The sequence below is a fragment of the Talpa occidentalis genome, unplaced genomic scaffold, assembly GCF_014898055.3.
Source record: "Talpa occidentalis isolate TD23 unplaced genomic scaffold, MPIMG_talOcc4v2.1 talOcc4.10, whole genome shotgun sequence".
Lineage (NCBI taxonomy): Eukaryota > Metazoa > Chordata > Mammalia > Eulipotyphla > Talpidae > Talpa > Talpa occidentalis.
The window spans coordinates 6,058,970-6,076,643 of NW_023600993.1; the positions used below are offsets into that span (position 1 = coordinate 6,058,970).

At 56.7% G+C, this 17,674-nt stretch overlaps 1 protein-coding gene across 4 annotated transcripts in view; it reads left to right on the top strand.

Moving 5' to 3' along the window:
* ATG7 (autophagy related 7) overlaps positions 1–17,674 on the top strand; it is a 156,039-nt gene that overhangs the window by 135,602 nt on the left and 2,763 nt on the right. Inside the window, exon 18 of one of the 4 annotated variants that reach the window (XM_054697754.1) lies at positions 6,862–7,755. The exons of 1 other annotated variant lie outside the window; for it this stretch is intronic. In XM_054697754.1, coding sequence (XP_054553729.1) covers positions 6,862–7,230 — 369 coding nt within the window. In that variant the 3' untranslated portion in view covers positions 7,231–7,755. Of the gene's footprint in view, positions 1–6,861; positions 7,766–17,674 lie in introns of those variants that run through there. 2 more of the 4 variants (XM_054697712.1, XM_054697786.1) reach the window with 2 other exon arrangements.

Here is a 17,674-nt window from a genome sequence, read left to right on the forward strand (position 1 = left end):
ATACCGTTCGGTGCCAGCACTCAAATTTTCCCTGACTCAGTGGCTCCGTTGGTGTTTCAGATATCTTCCCCTAAATCAGGCGACCAGCATCCCACTCTTGTGAGGATTATTTGCTGGGTCTTGTGATTCAGTCTGGGATCCTGATAGAGATCGCAGACAGACAGTGATATAAATAAATAGACGAGGATTTGCCAATGGCTATTTTTATAAGGGGAGCTTTCTAAGTTGAGTTCTTTGAACCCAGAATGACTTCCTCTGGCTTCCCCTGCTTCCCTCCACCACTGGAGAGATCCTCTTCCTTCGGCCTGCCATCTCTCCCCTCCCCCAGCCAGCTGGTGTCTGCGGGAATCAGAAGGAAGGTATTTGCCCACACAGAGTTGCCTGAAATCCTATACCCTCACCCCCTTTCAGGATCATCTTTCTTTCATCCGGCCCAAGAGTGGCACCTATCCCGCCCCCCACCCTCAAGCCACAGGATCTCTGGGACCAGCCGCCTGCCCTGAAACAGATACCACCAGCTCCCCTGCGGAACAGTTCCCGACATTCATACCTAGATGTGTAATTTATAATGTTACCTCTTGTTTGTCCTGCCCCAAGTGGAAAAATCCCTGACTGAAGAGTTACTGCTAATGAGCCAGACTGCTTTGTTTGAGGTCCCCTCCTCTCTCCCCCTAACCCTAACCCCAGCCCCACTGGTGTCCAGCCTCACACAGCCTCGCAGCTGATACGGACGCGGGGGCCTGACAGGCCTTCTTGGCCCTGAGTCTCCGACGCTGTCTTCTCTCCCAGGGGGCTCTGCCTCCCCCGCCCTTTCCTCCACTGGCAGTGGTTGTCGGTCCCCGTGGGACCCCCGTCCTCCATCAGAGCCCTGGGGCCAGGAGAGCTTACTCTGGTGCACAGGCCTGTCTTTGCATCCTCTTCCCAGGTTTTCATGCTGAAAACAGCACCTTCTCACCCTGAAACAGAAATTGATTCTGCTCTTTTTCAGTGTGTGTTTTTGGCCCTGCTGTTCTTGGCAGTCAGACTGCTAAGCTGGGGGGCTGGCGGGGAGAACTGATAGCTTACAGTGTGAATGTTCAGTTGGCCGGCAGCGTGCCGTGGGAAGGCTTAGGCCCTGGACAACTGACCAGCATCTGTGGCTTCACCCACCCAGCAGCCTTGGGCGTCTCCCTAACCGTACAGCTGCCTTGCTTCTAGGCACTGCTCACCCTACCCCACTTCCTGGGCCAAGTACTGGAAATAAAAGACTGTTTTCAATCTCTGAGTTCAGCCCAGGGGTTAGGGGCCCCAGTGCCTGGCCCTGCGGTCTGGCCAAAGGAACCCAACACCAGGTCACCAAGATGTGCATCCAAACTCTGAGCTCTGGCGCTGCCAGGCGTGAGATCAGCGCCCCTCTCCCCGCCCCACTGCCACCCCCCACTCCCCGTGATTGCGCAGACCAAGCGAAACCCTGTATTCATACTTGAGACGCTTCATGAGAGGCAGGGGGCAGAACCACAACTACTGCTTTATAAGCATCGCCGTGTCCCAGGTGCTGCCCTTTGTGCTTCGCAGGAACTCGCTCAGTTCACTGCGAGTTATTCCTCCACAGTGTCTGTGCACCCGCTTTGTCGAAAAGGAAGTGAGGCTGAAAAGTGAAGTTATTGATCAGAATCACAGACCAGGGCAAGTGGCAGAGGCACGTGTGCATGGGGCCAGCATGTCGGGCTGTGCGCCCACCTGTCAGGCAGGCTGGCCGCCTTCTGTTCTAGACTCGGGAAGAGACCCATCGTTCACTTTGAACATGGACTTGGGCAGTTCCTTTCCTTGGGACACCTATGTTACTTCCACAAGCAGCTCCCTAGGCTCAGGTGCTCAGGCCTTGTTCCCCTCGGCAGAAGGAACTCAGTGATTTCCCTCTGAGAAAAGGAGACAGGAGGGGTGGCTGCCTCCCTGCCCACTGTCAGCCACACGGAACTACCCCCATGTCCTCGCTGTCCTTCGCCCACTCTAGGATGACTGCGTCGTGTAAACCGCTGGCTGCCAGGAAGGCCCAGGCTCAGAAGTGCAGCCTGCGTCTGTTTCTGTTGTTGACCATGGACTGAGTGGGGCAATGAGAACCCTGTTTTTAAGAGCTGGGGGGCCAGCGTGAGTTCATCCAGCCTGGCATGACCCAGGGTTAGCCACGCGGAGAACTGGAAAGACTTGGTGGAGGCGCGGCAGGATAGGGTTACGCATCAGCGAGGAGCATTCCGAGAAGGGAAAGGCCACTGTGGGCTTGGGGAGCCTTTGGGAAAGTGAATTGGATCGGGGTGATGGCGTCCGAGGGCAGAATGGTGAGAAGAGGGAACGTTCCAATTCAGAGAATCTGCCAAGTGTATCTGGTCAAGGTTTTGAAATACTTAGCTCCCGAGAGGATTTGACATAAATTGAAGCTCACTTTTAATTCAATAGAAAGCACATGATAAAGCTTGCCACTTTCCAGTGTGAAAAATGAGGCAATTCTCTTCAGCTTGGCTCCGGTGTAGCATTAGCTCGGTCGCTGTCCCGGGGCAGTGAAAGGCTCGACAGTGAGGTGTGGTGGGGGTTCTGTAGGCATGTATGTGTGTTGTGGATCAGAATTATTCCCCCCAAAAAGCTGTTTTTAACCCTATGTAAATTTTTAAACTAATATTTAAAGTGTCTGAGGTGGGGCCTCCCCCTCAAAGAGCGTAGAGCTTAACGAGAGGTAGAAGGGCAGACGCTCTCCCTGAGCCAAGGTCACGAGAGAGGCCGCGCGCCACAAAGCCGGAACCAGCCTCGTCAGCCTACGCACGGGCAGACCCCAGAGCGGGCTGACCTGGAGGAAGGCACGGGCTGGGGACGTGTGTTTGGGAACAGCTCACGTTCCTTTGAATTTTGTTTAACATACGACATTTCTAAGCTGGTGGTTGCTGAGCACCAACTCTGTGCCAGCCACTGCTAGGTGTCCAGGATCTGAGTTGAACAAGCGTGTCCTGACCTCGCCAGCGGAAAGTCCGTGAGAAGAGGCTCCACATCGTCGCACATCAAGTCACAGCTGCCACCACACTCCTGCGAGGAAGGCCACACCCCTGATGGCGAGCGGGTGGAGCAGCTCTCGTTCGTGGCCCGTGGGCACACACGGCGCACGTCCTCTTCGGAAGACAGTTTGGCAGGTTCTCAAAAGACCGACCTTGCTCGTACCCCCACCAACAATGCCATTCCTTGGTATTTACCCAAAGGAATTAAAACTTAAGGTCACACCCAGGAGCCTGCACACAACTGTTCCTAGCAGCTTTAATCATAATTGTCAACACTTGAAAAGAAGCAAGATGTCCTTCGGCAGGCGAATGGAAAAGTAAGCCGTGTCCATCCAGACCATGGGCCATTACTCAGCACTAAAGAGACGACCTTCCGAGCCAGGAGAGGACCTTGGTGTCCGTTACTGGGTGGAACCTACCGGAAAAGGCCACATCCTGTGTGATGGCAACTGCATGACATTCTGGGAAACGCAAAACCATGGAGACAGTGAACAGACCACTGGGTGCCAGGGCCTCGGGAGAGGAAGGACAGCGGCTGAAGCACAGAGGAATCTTGGGGCACTGAGAAAAACGGGCTCCATCCTGTCCCTGAGGCCATCTGGCCTAGGCAGAGACAGACACCCCGCACAGTGCAGAGCCTTCCTCCTCCCTGGGGAGGTCAGAGGACACACCTCACTGGCACAGTGGCTTCAGGCTGCATGGCCAGGGCTCTGGGGGTGCCCACCCTGCCCCACGGCTGCCGCTGGCAGTGACCAGGTGGGTAGCTGCACCCGTCCTCGTGTCCTCCTTCTTCGCCACCACCCACCAGGCAGCTTCTCTTCCGACCCTCATCTTGTTGAAGCGGCCTATGTCCAGAGCACCGAGGGACCAAGTGTGAAGGACACCGGCCCCCACATCCCCAGCTGCTCAGTGACCAAGCCCGTCCCTTTGCAGATCTATGCCCAGAAGCCACGTCCTTAGCCCAGCAGTACAGGGTTGTCTCAGGAGGAGATTTTTATGCCTCTGAAGCCCTTTCACCAATTTTCATGTGATGGCTTCTGTCTGGAAACTTCCGTGAGGAAGGGTTTGGCCTCACCAGAGACCGGTGGGAGATATCGGGTGGGATGTCGGGGTTCCTTAAAGTCAAGGGTCATGGCCTTCCCACCTGTTGTGTCTTCACACCTGCCTCCTACGCAGGGGTGGCTTTGTGGTCGGTTAGAAGAGGGTCTGTGCTAGGGGGTGCAGGGGAATTCCTGAGTGAGCTCCGGACCTACCAGGCCGCCAGACAGGCAGCTGCGCCTCATGGAGGTCACGCTCTACGGGTTGGTTTGGTGCCTCAGCGGGGTCCAGGAGAAGCTTGGCGCTGGAGGGGTCCTGCCCCAGGCGACAGACATGGTTATTAATGACGTTTAGACTAAATTCTGTCGCAGTGGTGCACGCAACCTTAGAAATGTCTGCTGGGCAGCTCCCTGTGACTGTGAGTAAGGAATTCAAACAAGCCCCAACGTTCAGACCACCTCTGAGCGCCCACTACGGGTGGCAGCTCACGCCTGCCCGCCCTGCCCTCAGCCCAGGGCACCTGAGCGGGGCTGCTGGGACATGCAGGACGACTGGGCGCTGTAAGAACCCGTGGCAGGAGGCCTGACTCACAAACCAGGGCCCAACTCTGGATCTGGGGTCACGCGGCACTGAGGGCAAGTCCCAGCCCACCTTCTGCCCAGCACCCGCGCCCCTGCCTGCCCCGTGGCCTCAAGCCGCTCACTTTCTGCCCGCAGCCTGTTTCCTCATCCGTACAGTGGACACCAGATAGCTTTTTGGGCCTCTCCGAGAGCCTGGTGCAGTTGTGTGTCTCTGGCAACTTGTCGCTGTTGACGGCAAGCTTTCCCGTCGCACAGAAAGCGCTGGGGACACCAGCTGAAGGTCACACCTCAAGTTGTAAGGGTCAGCGTGTTGCACTGGTGGCTTGTAAACGAGCCCCTCACCCCTCCTTATTCTCAGCTGGAAGGGGGCTCGATTCTGTGAAAATGAACTTCATGAGACACTTACCCAAGGTGGTCCACCCTGGTCCTGATGACCGTCGTGCGTGCCCCGTCCACCTGGCCTGTCTCTAGCTCTACATTTTCCCTTACGCACGAATCCGTCCCAGTGCGTCTTTGGGCACAGGTGCAGTGCCCCGAAGTGTTTGATTTAGAGTAATGGGGAAATCTGCCCTGCTGGTGGTCCCCGGGAGCCCTAATTGTTGAGGTGCCTTTGGGCCAGTGGGGTTTCGGGGAAACCTGATTTGCTGCATCCCTGGCGATGCTGGCACTGAGCAGTAACAAAGGTTTTAAAATGTTGGTTCGTGAAACAAAACTGCACCTTGTTGCGCTGGAGTAATTACACCACACTTGATCTCTGATGACAGTCGAAATGGTAGTTGCTCACATGGAAAAACCAGAAAAGGTGGGACCAGGCAAACCCGGGGCAAGGGGTGGAGAAGGGACATCACCTGTGCGTCCGGTCTCCGGTGCTCTCTGCACCCCGGGCCAGCCCAGCCCCCACCCTCTCTATACCGTAAGCTGCTGCCTGCTCACACTAGCTGTGGGAACGCTTTGATTTTCAGTTGAGTTGAAAGAGCTGCTTTTATCGTCTCAAGTATGCAGCCCCAGGCCACAACAGACAAACCAGTTTTAAAAGTCTCAGTTCAAAAGCAGTTTGAGACATTCTCTGTTTTTCTCACAGGAATGCCTCCATCAAAAGCACCCCCGAATCTCCGCGCCATTTGGTGTGCCCTTCCTCCAGGGGTCTAGCTGGCAGGCTCCCTGTGCTCCCCCGGGTTAACCGGGGCTCGGGTTAACGGAATTTCTAGCCCGGAGATGGAGGGAGGCAGTTCCTTCCTGCCACCGGCAGAGCAGCAAGGCCTGGGCTGTCCCCGCTGGGAGCCCAGGCTGGAGAGGCAGGGGTGGCACATGATAGAGAAGGGCCTCGAGGGTGGTGGCCGCTGCTGCGTGTTTCTCTGCAAAGAGGATGTCTAAGGTCTGCAGCAGCCCCCACCCCGGCATCCAGGTGAGGGTCTGCACTTCACAGATGAGTGAGCCGATGTGTAGACCCCAGGTCTGCCTCCCCCTGGCTGCGCCAGGCTGGCAGTGGAACTTCGGGGCAGTTTTTTCTCTGTCTGCTCAGAACTGACATTAGTTATTTCCTGAGGAGAAGAAACAAAGCACCCCTGTCTCATAAGGGTGGCTGTGAACTGTTGGTGTGACGTTTTTACTCCGTCCTTGTATGGACAGTCACTTGTTCGTTGAGCCATCAGAGCCTTTATTTTCCTCATGTGTAAGATAGACACTGCCTCTCACAGGGTTAGTTGACTGGGTTAGTTGACTGGACTCAGAAAAGGAAGAGCCGTTCTCCCTCCTCATAACAAACTCCTGTAATCCGGGCATGGCAGTCTCCACCTCCTCGGATTGCCAGCTGGGTGTCCCACGGGGCTGCTGGATTCTAACACTGGCTGCCTGGCCAAGGGCTGGGTCCCACAAGACGTCACCTCCACCCCCCACTGCAGACCCCAGTTGCTAGTAATGGGTCCTCAGGTGACCCACTAGTCCTGTCTGACCTGGCGGCACAGTGAAGGTTGAATAATTGGCTAGAACAACTCTCAGACTGAGAAAAACAGCTGTTTACTCAGTTACCAGTTAGTTATGTAACTAAGGAACCGCTCGGGGGGAGAGGTGCAGAGGACGAGGCCTGCCCTCCAGGGCAAGCCCCTCTCGGCACCTCCACTGCTCACGGGTCAGGAGCTCTCCAAGCCCCATGTGTACAGAGGCTTCGTCTTATGGGGGGGGTCAGTTGCTAACGCCACTTCCTGCCCCTCTGTCTTCCCCAGAGATGGAAACGGGCTGAAGGTTCCAAGCTTGTGTCTGGTTTGGCCTTTCTGGTAACCGGCCCCTCGCCTGCAGCAGCAGGCCCCCCCGGGAGTCGCCTGCCGAGAGCAGAAGACACTCTCGTCACCCATAAATTTCATGGGATTAGCTATTTCAGGAACCAGGTTCAAAGACCAAGCAGAAGGACAGAAGATGCTCCTAGCACCTTCATCGGTGAGGGAATTGCAAAGGATTCACGAGCTCTGGCCAGGAGCCCGGGACAAAGACCAAAATATATATATTTCTTTTGTTTAGTTGTTCTTCTTTTATTCACTTGCTTATGTGTTAAACAGGTATCTCTGAACTCTTCCTTTGGGCTAGACCCTGGCTAGATACGAGGGCACAGATGAAAGAACTCTTGACTTCAGGGAGTTTCCAGCCTAACCATCTCCCTCCTTTTTTCTTCCTTACTAGACCTGTCGGCTTTGATCCTTCGGCGCCCTGCCCTTCTTTAGATTCCCCTCTCTCGGGCAAGCAGTCATATAAAAGCTTCCCCGTGAAGCTTTTCCAGAACAGCCTTATCTCTGTCTTTCCATTTTTCCCACCGTAAAACAGAGCTAGCGGTAGTTCCACAGACTGCCATAAGGTGAAAGCGGAAAAGGGATGGTGCCTTTCAGGAAAAATGTCAGCAGGTGACGACGTTTTACCTAGTTCTGGGTCAGCCCAGAGAACTTTCTTTTTTTGTTTGGGGGTCTTTGTGTTTTTTTAATAATGGCTTTTATTTTTTTAAAGACTTATTTATTTATGCATACAAGAACTGGGGCACAGGCCAGAGATGTGGGGGTGAGAGGATTCACCAGAGACAGAGTGGGGAACAGAACAGGCAGATTGACCGAAGCGCACTGGTGAGGGGAGCAGCGGGCGGGCGAGGAAGGAGAGGGCTGTTGTGCCATGTGGGCAGCCCCCTGGCTGGGGACGGAACTCGTGCTGCAGTGGCTGTGGACAGCTTCATAGGCTGCGTCTTAACCCCTTGCGCCACCAGGGAGGCCCCAGTAACGGCCTTATTGAGAAATAGTTCACACACGGTGCGTGTCGCCCTCAAGATGGACAGGTCATTGTGTTTGGGATTTTCGGTCTACAGCATCGTCATCGATTTTAAAATATTTTCATCTCCCCAAGAAGAAGCCCTGTGCCCCCTGCACGCCCCTGCCCTTCCCAGCGTGCTCCTCCCTGTCACAGACGCGCACGTGCTGCTGCCTCGTCCCCGCCCGATGGCCGTGACCCTCACACAGGACTCCTGCAACTGTGTTGCTCACTCACATCCAGATTATTCAGAGGCCCCTATTTCTTAGTTATTTTTTTTCAAATTGGTTGTTTTTACTGATACCAGCAAAACGGTTGATTTTTGTGTTTGTTGATTTTATATCCAAGAAGATCATCCTAGTGGTTTTTCTGCAAACCCTTTAGACTTTCCACACGGATAATCATTGTCTTTTGCCAATAACGATAGTTTGGACTCCTCCAGTTGGTTTACCTCTTTCCTTTTTCTTGGTTATTATTTCTTTCTTTGTTTCTTTCTTTCTTTGTTTCTGCTGTTTTATTAAAACTGTGAGGGAACATTAGGAACTTTTCCTGCATCAATGAGCTATTTACACCCTTTCATAAAAAACAGTGTGTGGTATGTTAAGTTAGTTTTTTTTGTTTTTTTTTTAATCTTGACCCATCTTTGCATTCCTGACAAAGCCAGTGTCCTCTGCCTGTCTCAGCACTCTCTGCATTTCTGGGAATGCAGCCTGGGGCTATGCCCACATGATTTGTGTGTGGGGGTCGCAGGGAAGCACGATAGGTCTGTGTTCATGGGCACGGCTGTGATGATGCTCAAGCCCATGGAGTTGACTCAGGAAACAATCATAGCAGAACTTAAGAAATTTCTGCTCTAGAAGCACGTCAGCCGCACAGGAAACAGTGTCCTGCTCTCCTGCTTCCACATCGGACACCTCATCTCTGCAGAAACACCCGAGGAGCCAACCGTGCGCATCTAGTCTCCCAGTCTGTGGGCCTGAATCATTAAACCTCCCGCTTGGCCTGTCCGTGGGAGGTCACGTGTGCGTCACTTCCACTTGCGTTGCGGGCTCTCCGTCACGCTCTCATTTGGGAGACCGTGGGAAATAGCTGTAGCAAAGAAAATGATCATGGTAACGAAACATGGTTCTGCTTACTGTTGTAGTTTGTTTTCGAAAGGTCGTCATTTCACGAGGCACGGTTGTCTGCAGCCAGCCTTGTTTTCAGAAAACGCAGCAAGGAGCAGACCCTGCTAGTGCATGTAGGCGCGGTGAGTTCAGTAGCGCGGACCTTCACGCACAGGCCCGCCTGCCTTCAGGGGGCTACCGCCCAGCCGTTGTCATGGCCGGCCTCAAGTGCCAGCACCTCTGGAGACCTTGAAAAGGGCTTTTCTCTGACATTGGCCTAACTGCCAGCCTGTAGGCAGACAGTGCAGAGTGCATGTAGGTGTTCAGACAGGGTGGCGGGAATGGAGCCGCCAGGAGGGAGTCATGAGTGTTGTTGGACTCAGAACTCCAAAGCGAGCCAGACCATTGTGGGGGACAAGCGGTGTGGGGGCCTTTCTGGAAGGGAGGCCTGGGGGGCAGTCACGCACTGAAAGCATGGTGGCAGTGGGTGGTGGTGATGTTCTGGTGACAGCAGGGAGTGCCCTGTGGAGTGGGCAGTGGGCATGTGAAGGGGTGGAAGGCAGGACCAGAAATGAGAATCCGAGGGTCACCTTCCGGGGCACCTCAAAAGCCAGCCTTGTTGATTTCGTCTTGGGGTCCGCGGGTGCAGGGCCAAGGTGCCCCTGTGATGATGTCAGCTGTAGGCCCCTGACCTCGTCCCTTGCTCTAGGCCGTTCCCACCCACCAGCACTGAGCGCCACCTTCTTGATGAGTGAGCAGCGCCCCCAGGCTGGCTCCCCCTCCCCTTTCCTCTGAGAGCCAGTGAGCAGCAGGCGGGGCCTCGGCCCTGAGCAGCAGCCAGGGGACTGGGTGACCCGTCAGAAATAGCCGCACCAGCACTGGTGTGGTCATGCCCTCCCACCTCTGCAGACATGACTAAACAGACGCTGTCTGCTCCGAACAATTAATCCATTTGTCAGAGCGGCTCCCTGGGCCCGAGAGCCTGCGAGCCCTTGCACGCCGCGGCCTGACCGGTGTTTGCAGGCACCTTCTGCTTCACGGGCCAGTCGGGCCTTGGGCCCTCTCAGGTACACTTTGGAGACGCCCCCTTCTCTTCTGTGAGAGCGTCACAGCCTGAGCTGAGTCCGCGCCCGGAAGCAATGTCCAGTCCTATTTTTATCAGTTTTCTGAAAACTTGGATCCTAAATTGAGAAGTCAGGATTTACTTTAATTGAAAGCAGAAATGCAAGAAAAATCCAAATTCTGTCCTCCTGGCACCCTCCCCAGACCTCATCTCAGACTGTGCCTGCTGCTCTGAGGTCACCGGAGCCCCCATCCCCCCTTCCATCGCCCCCTTGTAGCCGTGATTGCCTCACTGCAGCTCCTCTTAATAACTGGACCAGCCCCTCGCTTCTTGCTGCCCCTTCTGTGTGCCTGGGGGCTTGTCCCTCCTGCGCCCTGGGCGTGGCCCTGGGAGTGGCTGTAGGTGCTGCCCCTTCCAGCTGGCGTGATCGGTGCCAGTTACACCCTCATTCAGCAGGTCCTTGCTGTGCAGTTTCAGATCCAGTGATTCCGTGTTTGTGGGTGCCGAGCGTGGTGTGAGGTGTGAGCTGGTCTGGAGGGGCCTCCCTGCGGTGAGCAGACAGGACGCACAGTGTACTCAGGGGTGGGGGACTCAGGGCTGTGGAGGGATGAGCTGGGGGCAGACAGGGCTGCGGGTTGAGAACAGACTCTCCCAGGAGATGAGGTCAGGCATGCCGCCCCCGGGAGGACGGAGCTGGTAAGGGCTGACTCGTGTTTACCAGCGTCTCACAGGCAGGTACTCAGCAGGCAGGAAAAAACCAGTGGTTTTGCCAGTGGCAGAGAAGGGCTGGGGAGCAGGACCTGAGTTGTTGGTGTGTCTGTGCCCATCCCCGAGCCCCCGGAGTGGCCTGGCTTCTTGCGCTCCAGGGGCCAGGATGCTAACTTGGGAGGCTTCTCCGAGGTGAGGGGGAGGGGAGGCCCCAGCCTGAGCAGGAAAGAGGGAGAAGTGACCCCGATAAGGGACAGCTGCAGGGGTACGGTTGGGCAGAGCTGAGAGGATGCCTATGGGCCTGGGCTCCTCCATCGGCAGCCACACCTACCCCCCCCCCTCCCCTGTGCACCAGTCGTCACAGTGGGGGGCAGGGGGCGGGGCCGGGAGCATTCTGGGTCTCCAGAGACCACAGCCCACCCAGCCGCTTGCCCTGGGCCCTGCTCCGCGCCTTTCATCATCTCTGCCGGTTCATTTCAGCTGAGCAAGACCCGGCCAGAGAAACCGATCTCATCGCGGTTGTTTATTCCGTAAGCCTCCTCGGCACGGCTCTTCCCGGCCGCTTGCAGCCATTTAAGAAGGAGAAAGTGATTTTTAAGCGCGAGCTCACAGAACTGGCGCCACGCTAGCTGCGGGCTGCTGTTCTGCTCAGGTGTGAGGCCGAGCAAAGCTGCGGGCCCCGGTCAGGGTCAGGGTGGTTTGGGACGACTGAGCACACCCCACCCCGTCCTGTGGAAGACGCCGGCCGCCGTGGAAATGCTCTGAAGCAGAACCTCTTCTGCCGTGACTAAAAGCTGTCATTAAAAACTGCTTCCTGGAAGATGGTGGAGCTGGGGGGCACACACAGAGCTTTAAAGATGCCCTGTTTTTGAAGCTGCCGTGGCCCCTTCTCTGTTCTCCGAAACGGGGCCTTCTCAGCCGAGCCCTGTTGTTCATCCACAAAGCAGGAAAGTGGAGGCAGAGCACGCCGGCTTGCAGCGTGGGTTTTAAAATAGTTCTTGTCTGGCAGGCGGGCAAACGACCCTTTGTTGCTGCTCTTAAACGTGGAAGCCCTTTCGAGCTGGAGCCGGAGGAGCAACCCAGATCGCACCTCGCGGCCCCGTGTCCACGGTCGGAGAGGCGGGACGCCGAGGGGGCGGGGGGCGTCTCTGGGCCTCTGAGCGCCTCCCGGGGCCTGGGGCCCAGGCCGCCTCCCCGCATGGCGGCTGCCATGGCTGTGCCCTCCCCAGCCCGGCCTTCCTCTCCACCCGCCCGTGAGGGGCTTTGATCTGAACAAGAAGGGAAATTGAGATCCCGGCGACACGTAGCGAAAAGCTTCTAGTCTTAACGCCTGCCCGTCTCCACAGGCCGGCTCTGTAGCAGCGGGCACATGCCCACCCTGCAAAGGCATCTATATTTAGGTGCGGGCAGGAGACTGCCAAGGTAAAGAAGGGCATGGCCGGTGTCGCCCCAGCACGCTGTTGGTCTTGGAACCGCGGCCCCGCCATCTGTCCCCATGACTCTGCTCGTAGGCAATTAGGTCTCCGGGGCTTATTTGTTGCAAGTTTGTGCCCTTAAACAACATCTCCCCAGCGGCCGCATCCCCAGCCCCTTAACCGCCGTTCTGCTCTTGTTTCCACGAGGGGGGCTGCTTTCCTTCCGCGCGGAGACCCTGCGGCAGTTGTCTTTCTCACTCGCTGCTCGACTTACCTCCCGTGGCAGTGTCCTCAGGGTCACCCTTGTCGTCACACTTGGCAGCGTGTCCTCGTTCTCGTGTGAATAGCGCCCAGCGTGTGCAGGCCTCTCCTCGCGGCTCTCGCCTGCGTGGACACGGCTTCCCGCGCGGGCACGGCTGCGGACACTGGTGCAGTCAGCCTGAATCGCACGTCTCCTTGGCATCCTGCGTTCACGTCCTGTAGCTGCACCTTTGATTGCACCCTGGAGGGGAACTGCCGGATCCCCGGATAGATTGTTTCTCAGTATTTGGGAACCTGCATCCTGTCCCCATTGGGGCTGCGCCAGTCCACATCCCACCAGCAGTGCTGGGGCCTCCCTTTTGTCCACACTCTTGCCAGCACTTGTTCCCCCTGCCTTGGTAATAGCCACCCTGACAGGCCGTGGTGCGTCTGTGGTCCCCGCTAGTGATGTCAAGCGCCTCTTCATGTAGCTGTTGGCCATTTGGGCATCTTCTTTGGAAAAATGTCCATTTAGTTCTGCTGCCCACTTTAAAATGAGATTGATTGATGTTGTTATGAGTTATATGAGTTCTTGGTATATTTTGCATACCAACCCTCATCTGATACGTGCTTTGCAAATACTTTCTCCCATCCCACAGTTGCCTGTCCGTGCTATGGATTGCTTCTTTAGCTGTGCAAAAGCTTTGTTGTTTGTTTTTGTTGCTTGTGCTTTTGGTGTCCCCTCCAAAACATCATCACCAACAGCCATATCCAAGAGCATCTTTCAGGTCTCATTTTAAGTCTTTAATTCCTTTCAAGTTAATTTTTGTGAGTGGTGTGAGGTAGGGGTCTAATTTCATTTTCTGCGTGTGGATATCCAGTTTTCCCAGCACTGTTTATTGAAGAGACTGTCCTTTCTCCATTGAGTGTTCTTGGCTTCCTTGCCATGGATTAGTTGGCCATAAATGCAGGGGTTTATTTCTAGGCTCTCTGTTCTGCTCCCTTAAACTATGTATCTATTTTTATGCCAGTGCCATACTGTTTTAATTGCTGTAACTTTATGTGTAGCCTGAAATCAGAAAATGTGGTATACCTAGCTCTCCTGTTCTTTCTTATGACTGCTTTGGCTCTTCAGGGTCTTTGGGGCTCCATACAACTTTTAGGAATGTGTTCTGGAATCCTATACCAAGTACTCGACTTTTTTGCTCAGCATGCTATTTTTGAGATCCGTCCAAGTTGTTGCATGTGCCAGTATATTGTTCTTTTTGTTGCTCAATAATACATTTCATGAATATGCTATAATTGTTGATTCGTTCACTCACCTGTTCTGAGTATTTGAGTTGTTTCTAGCTTGTAATGATTAAGATTAAAGGTCTAGTGTGTGTTTGTATAGAAGTCTTTGCATGGGGATAGGTTTTCATTTCTTCTGAGCAGTTACCTAGGACTGGAATTCCTGGGTTATCGTATGATGTGAGTCTCTGTTTAATTTTGTGAAGTAGCTGTCGCGCTCCTTGCAGAGCGAGGGTGTATCGTGGGTCCCAACAGCCGCGTGGGAGGATCCCGGTTGCTGCCCATCCTCGTCCGTACTTGGAGCCGCGGACTCCTTCCCTCCAGCCACTTGGTGCGCTCGGGTGGCCTGTGGGGACAGCTCACAGGTTTTATTGCAGGTTTTTGGTGACACTGGGTCAGTGTTTATTTGCCGTCTCTGTCATTTATGACATTTCTTGCAAATCTCTGCCCCGTGTCTTCAGGGGGCTCTTCATCTTACCACTAATGACTTTTAAGAGTTCTTTGTGTTTTCTGGGTCTGGGCCCTTTGTCAGATATGTGTGTTGCTGTGGTTCCTCCGTCTCCCTGGGCTGGCTGTTTTCGTTTCTTAACATTATCTTTCAAAGGGGAAATGCAGCTTCTCGTCAGTCAAGCTTATTTTTTATCTCATGGTCCATCCTTTCAGTATCCCGAGAGCTTTGTCTACCTCAAAATTTCATTAGTTTTTGTGTTCTTTTCCCGAAGTTTTATACTTTCAGCTTTTACGTATGCGCCCATGACACCTTTCAGTCTAATTTCTGAGTGTGGTTTGAGGGTAGGATCCGAGGCTCATTGTCGTCCGGACGCGCATATGATTGTTCTGGCGCCACTGGTTGAAAAGACTCCCCCGTTGAGTCACCCTGGACCTTGGTGGAAACCAGCTGGCCCCTAGAAGGGTCTCTGCACGCTCTGCCCTCACCTCAGCGCCCTTTCTCACTGCCTGCTTCCTGCAGCTCACAGAAGGCCTGGGGTGCGTCTGCTCAGCCCCCGTCTCTGGTGGTCAGGCCCGGAGGCAGGCCTCACTCTGAAGTTTCACAAATGCCCGTGTGGGGTGGCATCACGGCTCCTGCCGACATTCCAGATCGCCTGCGCTGCCATGATTGAGGGTTCCAGAATCACCCCTTCTCAAGTGGTCCCCGCTGGATTCCACCCCGCTCATCTTCCTCCCTTCTCTCTAGCATTGACCCCAAAAGCCCTCCGAGCCAGAGATCCAAAATGCCAGTGTCTGCCCTTCTATGGGGCACTTTTCAGGCAGTTTTCCACGGAGCTGAGCAAAAGAACGACATAATGGAAACCATTTCACAGGCCCCAGCCTGGCCATTTATCTCAATAACCATTTCATTTCGAACGTGGGCCAAACATATAAATCATATCTTGAAAGAAAGTATGTTGGTGCCACAGAAATTGCCCTGTATTCTCACTACCTAATGTGAAAAATGTGTTTTGAAGCTGGGAAGAAAGCGAACAAGGCTGGAGCCTGTGGTCCGGCCCCCGCACGGCCTTCCCCTCCCTCCCCAGTCCCCAAAATAGACCCCGCCGCTCCCCGGCGACGCAGAGGCCGCGCTCCCAACACACACCCCGTCGTTAGTCATCTTGCTGCCGCGGCTGCTATTTTGGGGCCTCCCTACCCTGCCATTTGGTAATGAGTTGCTGAGAGACCCCAAACCGGTTGCCCCTCCCCAATCCTTGGAGGGGTGCCGCCCAACACCCCCTTGCTTTTAGGCCGTCAACACCCCTTGGAGCACTTCTTGGTGCTGCTGTAGTGCCAGGCCCCGGGGGAGGGCACTAAATATAGCGCCTGGTTTCCAGGCTAACCCACGAGTGCAGAGCCCGCCGGGCGGTCAGGGCTGGGGTCCCCAGGGTCTCCCCTGAAGCCTCAGTGAGGGGTCAGGTTCAAGAAGCAGCTTCCCTGCCCTCCTGGCAGGAGTGTCTTAGGGGTGCGGCCTGTGCTCTCCCCCTGAGGTGGGGGCGTCCGTACCCCTCTGCACGCCTCTCAGAGGTGACTGCTTGTCAGGCTTTAGCCCTTTTACTGTGTCTCTGTGTCCAGGGTCAGAATGTGCATCCGGCTTTATTTTCTCTTCAGTCAGTGCGTTTCTGATTGTTTTCCTCTGTCTGACCGTGTGGAGACCTGTCGACACCTGCCTGGTGCTCTGTCCTCTGCGGGAGCAACTCCCTCTGGGCCCCCCGGGAGCGTGGGTGGGGCCGCATGAGGAGGCCATGCCTCTGTTTCTCTCCCCTGGCCCAGGGGGTGGCTTCAGCCTCCCGTCCCCCAGGACAGGCCTTCACCCCCCCGCCTCTAGGGTCCCTGTGCCCTGGCGGGGTCCATCCAGCCCCCCCCCCCCACCAAGGGTGGAAATGGCAGTTCTCCCCGGGCCAGGCTGTCGTAGTGCCCCACCCCCAGCCGCTGTCAGAGCATCTCCACCCTGTCCTCCTGGCCCAGCAGCTGCCCCACAGTCCGCTCCCCACACATCCCTCTGGTGCCTCCTTTATGGTGGCCCCAGGGCCCCTCCAGGCCTCCCGCCTCCGTCCTTGTCACGAGGGCTGGTGGGGTCTTGGTGGCAGAGCGGTGACCGGGCCGCGTCCATGTGGAGGAGGCCTGGGTCCGGGTCTGCAGTAGGGGTCCCTGGCAGCTGCGGCCCGGAGGGTCTTCATGGGGCTGAGGCGGGCAGGCAGAGGCCCCGATGGTGTGCAGGGGTGCGCGCGGGCCCGGCCCTGCCGCCTCCGTGGATGCGCCTTTGACCCGCCGAGCAGCGTCCTGTCCCCAGGGTGCGGGGCAGCGCCAGGAAGCATTTCCTTCCCCTCCTTCAGGCGCCCGCGTGCTTTGCACGGGTCTCCTCTGGACGGCTGCCTCGGCCGCCACCGTTTCTTTCTAGTGAGACCTTGACGTGTCCCTGCACCCCCGGGGCGGCAGGATCCTGGGGACGGGAAGGTGGGGCCCCTGAATGGCACCTGCGGGCGGGGCTGGGAAAGGCTGGGGAGGGGCTGCTCCCCGGAAATCCCCGGGGCTGGGAGTCGCCACCCCCCAGCCCTGGTTGCCTGTTGTCTGAAGGCCGCTTTGGGCTGGGGCGCCCTGAGAACGCGGGGTGGGCCTGGGTTCCTCTTCCCAGCCCCTCAGGCAGGCAGGCGCGTGGCAGGATGGTGAGGGCTGTGCCGGGAGTGGGCTGGTTTGAGCCGGGGGCAAGGGAGGCTGTTGGCCCGGCCGTGGGGAAGGTGCCCGGCTCCCGGTGCCGCCGGAGGGTGGGAGGTGCTGCCGTGTCCCAGGGGTGCGTGTTCGAGACCCCGAGGGCTCTGGTGAGCAGGAGGGCGGGTCGTGGGAGGGGAGCTGGGAGGGCCGGCAGGGCCAGGGATGGGGCCTCGTGGCCCAGAAACCAGGCTGCACTTTGCTCTCCCTGCACCCCGGGGAGCCTTTGCAGGCCGTGTCCCTGGGGCGCAATTTGATGGGGTGGCTTTGGAGAAAACCAGTGGTGCTTTGGGGGAACAGCCTGAGTCGGTGACGCCAGAGGATGACAGACCCGCACGTGGATGTGGCCCCTCCCGGGACGCTCGGCCCAGCCGCCCCGGCCCGCCCGCTGGGTCCCCCCTCCCCGCCGCTGCGTCCCCCCTCCTCGCCTGTCCTGGGACCCGAGCGGGCGTCAGGGCCTCCTCGGCCGCGCTGGCTGGGGGGGCCGCGCCGGGACTGGGCCTCCGTCCTGAGCAGCGTGTGCCTTTCTACCGGCTGCCCCCCAAGTCCATTTTCTGGGTGCTTGTCCTCTTCCTCCGCTGCCCCCAGAGGTGCCCCGGAAGCGCTCAGAACTGGCAGCCGGACCCCCGCTGTCAGCCCCCCCCCCCCCGCAGCCGGGCGCGGCAGCCCCACAGGCCGAGGAGCCCCCGGAGGGCCGGGGCCTCCGTCCGGCCTCTGCCCTTGGCGGGCAGCG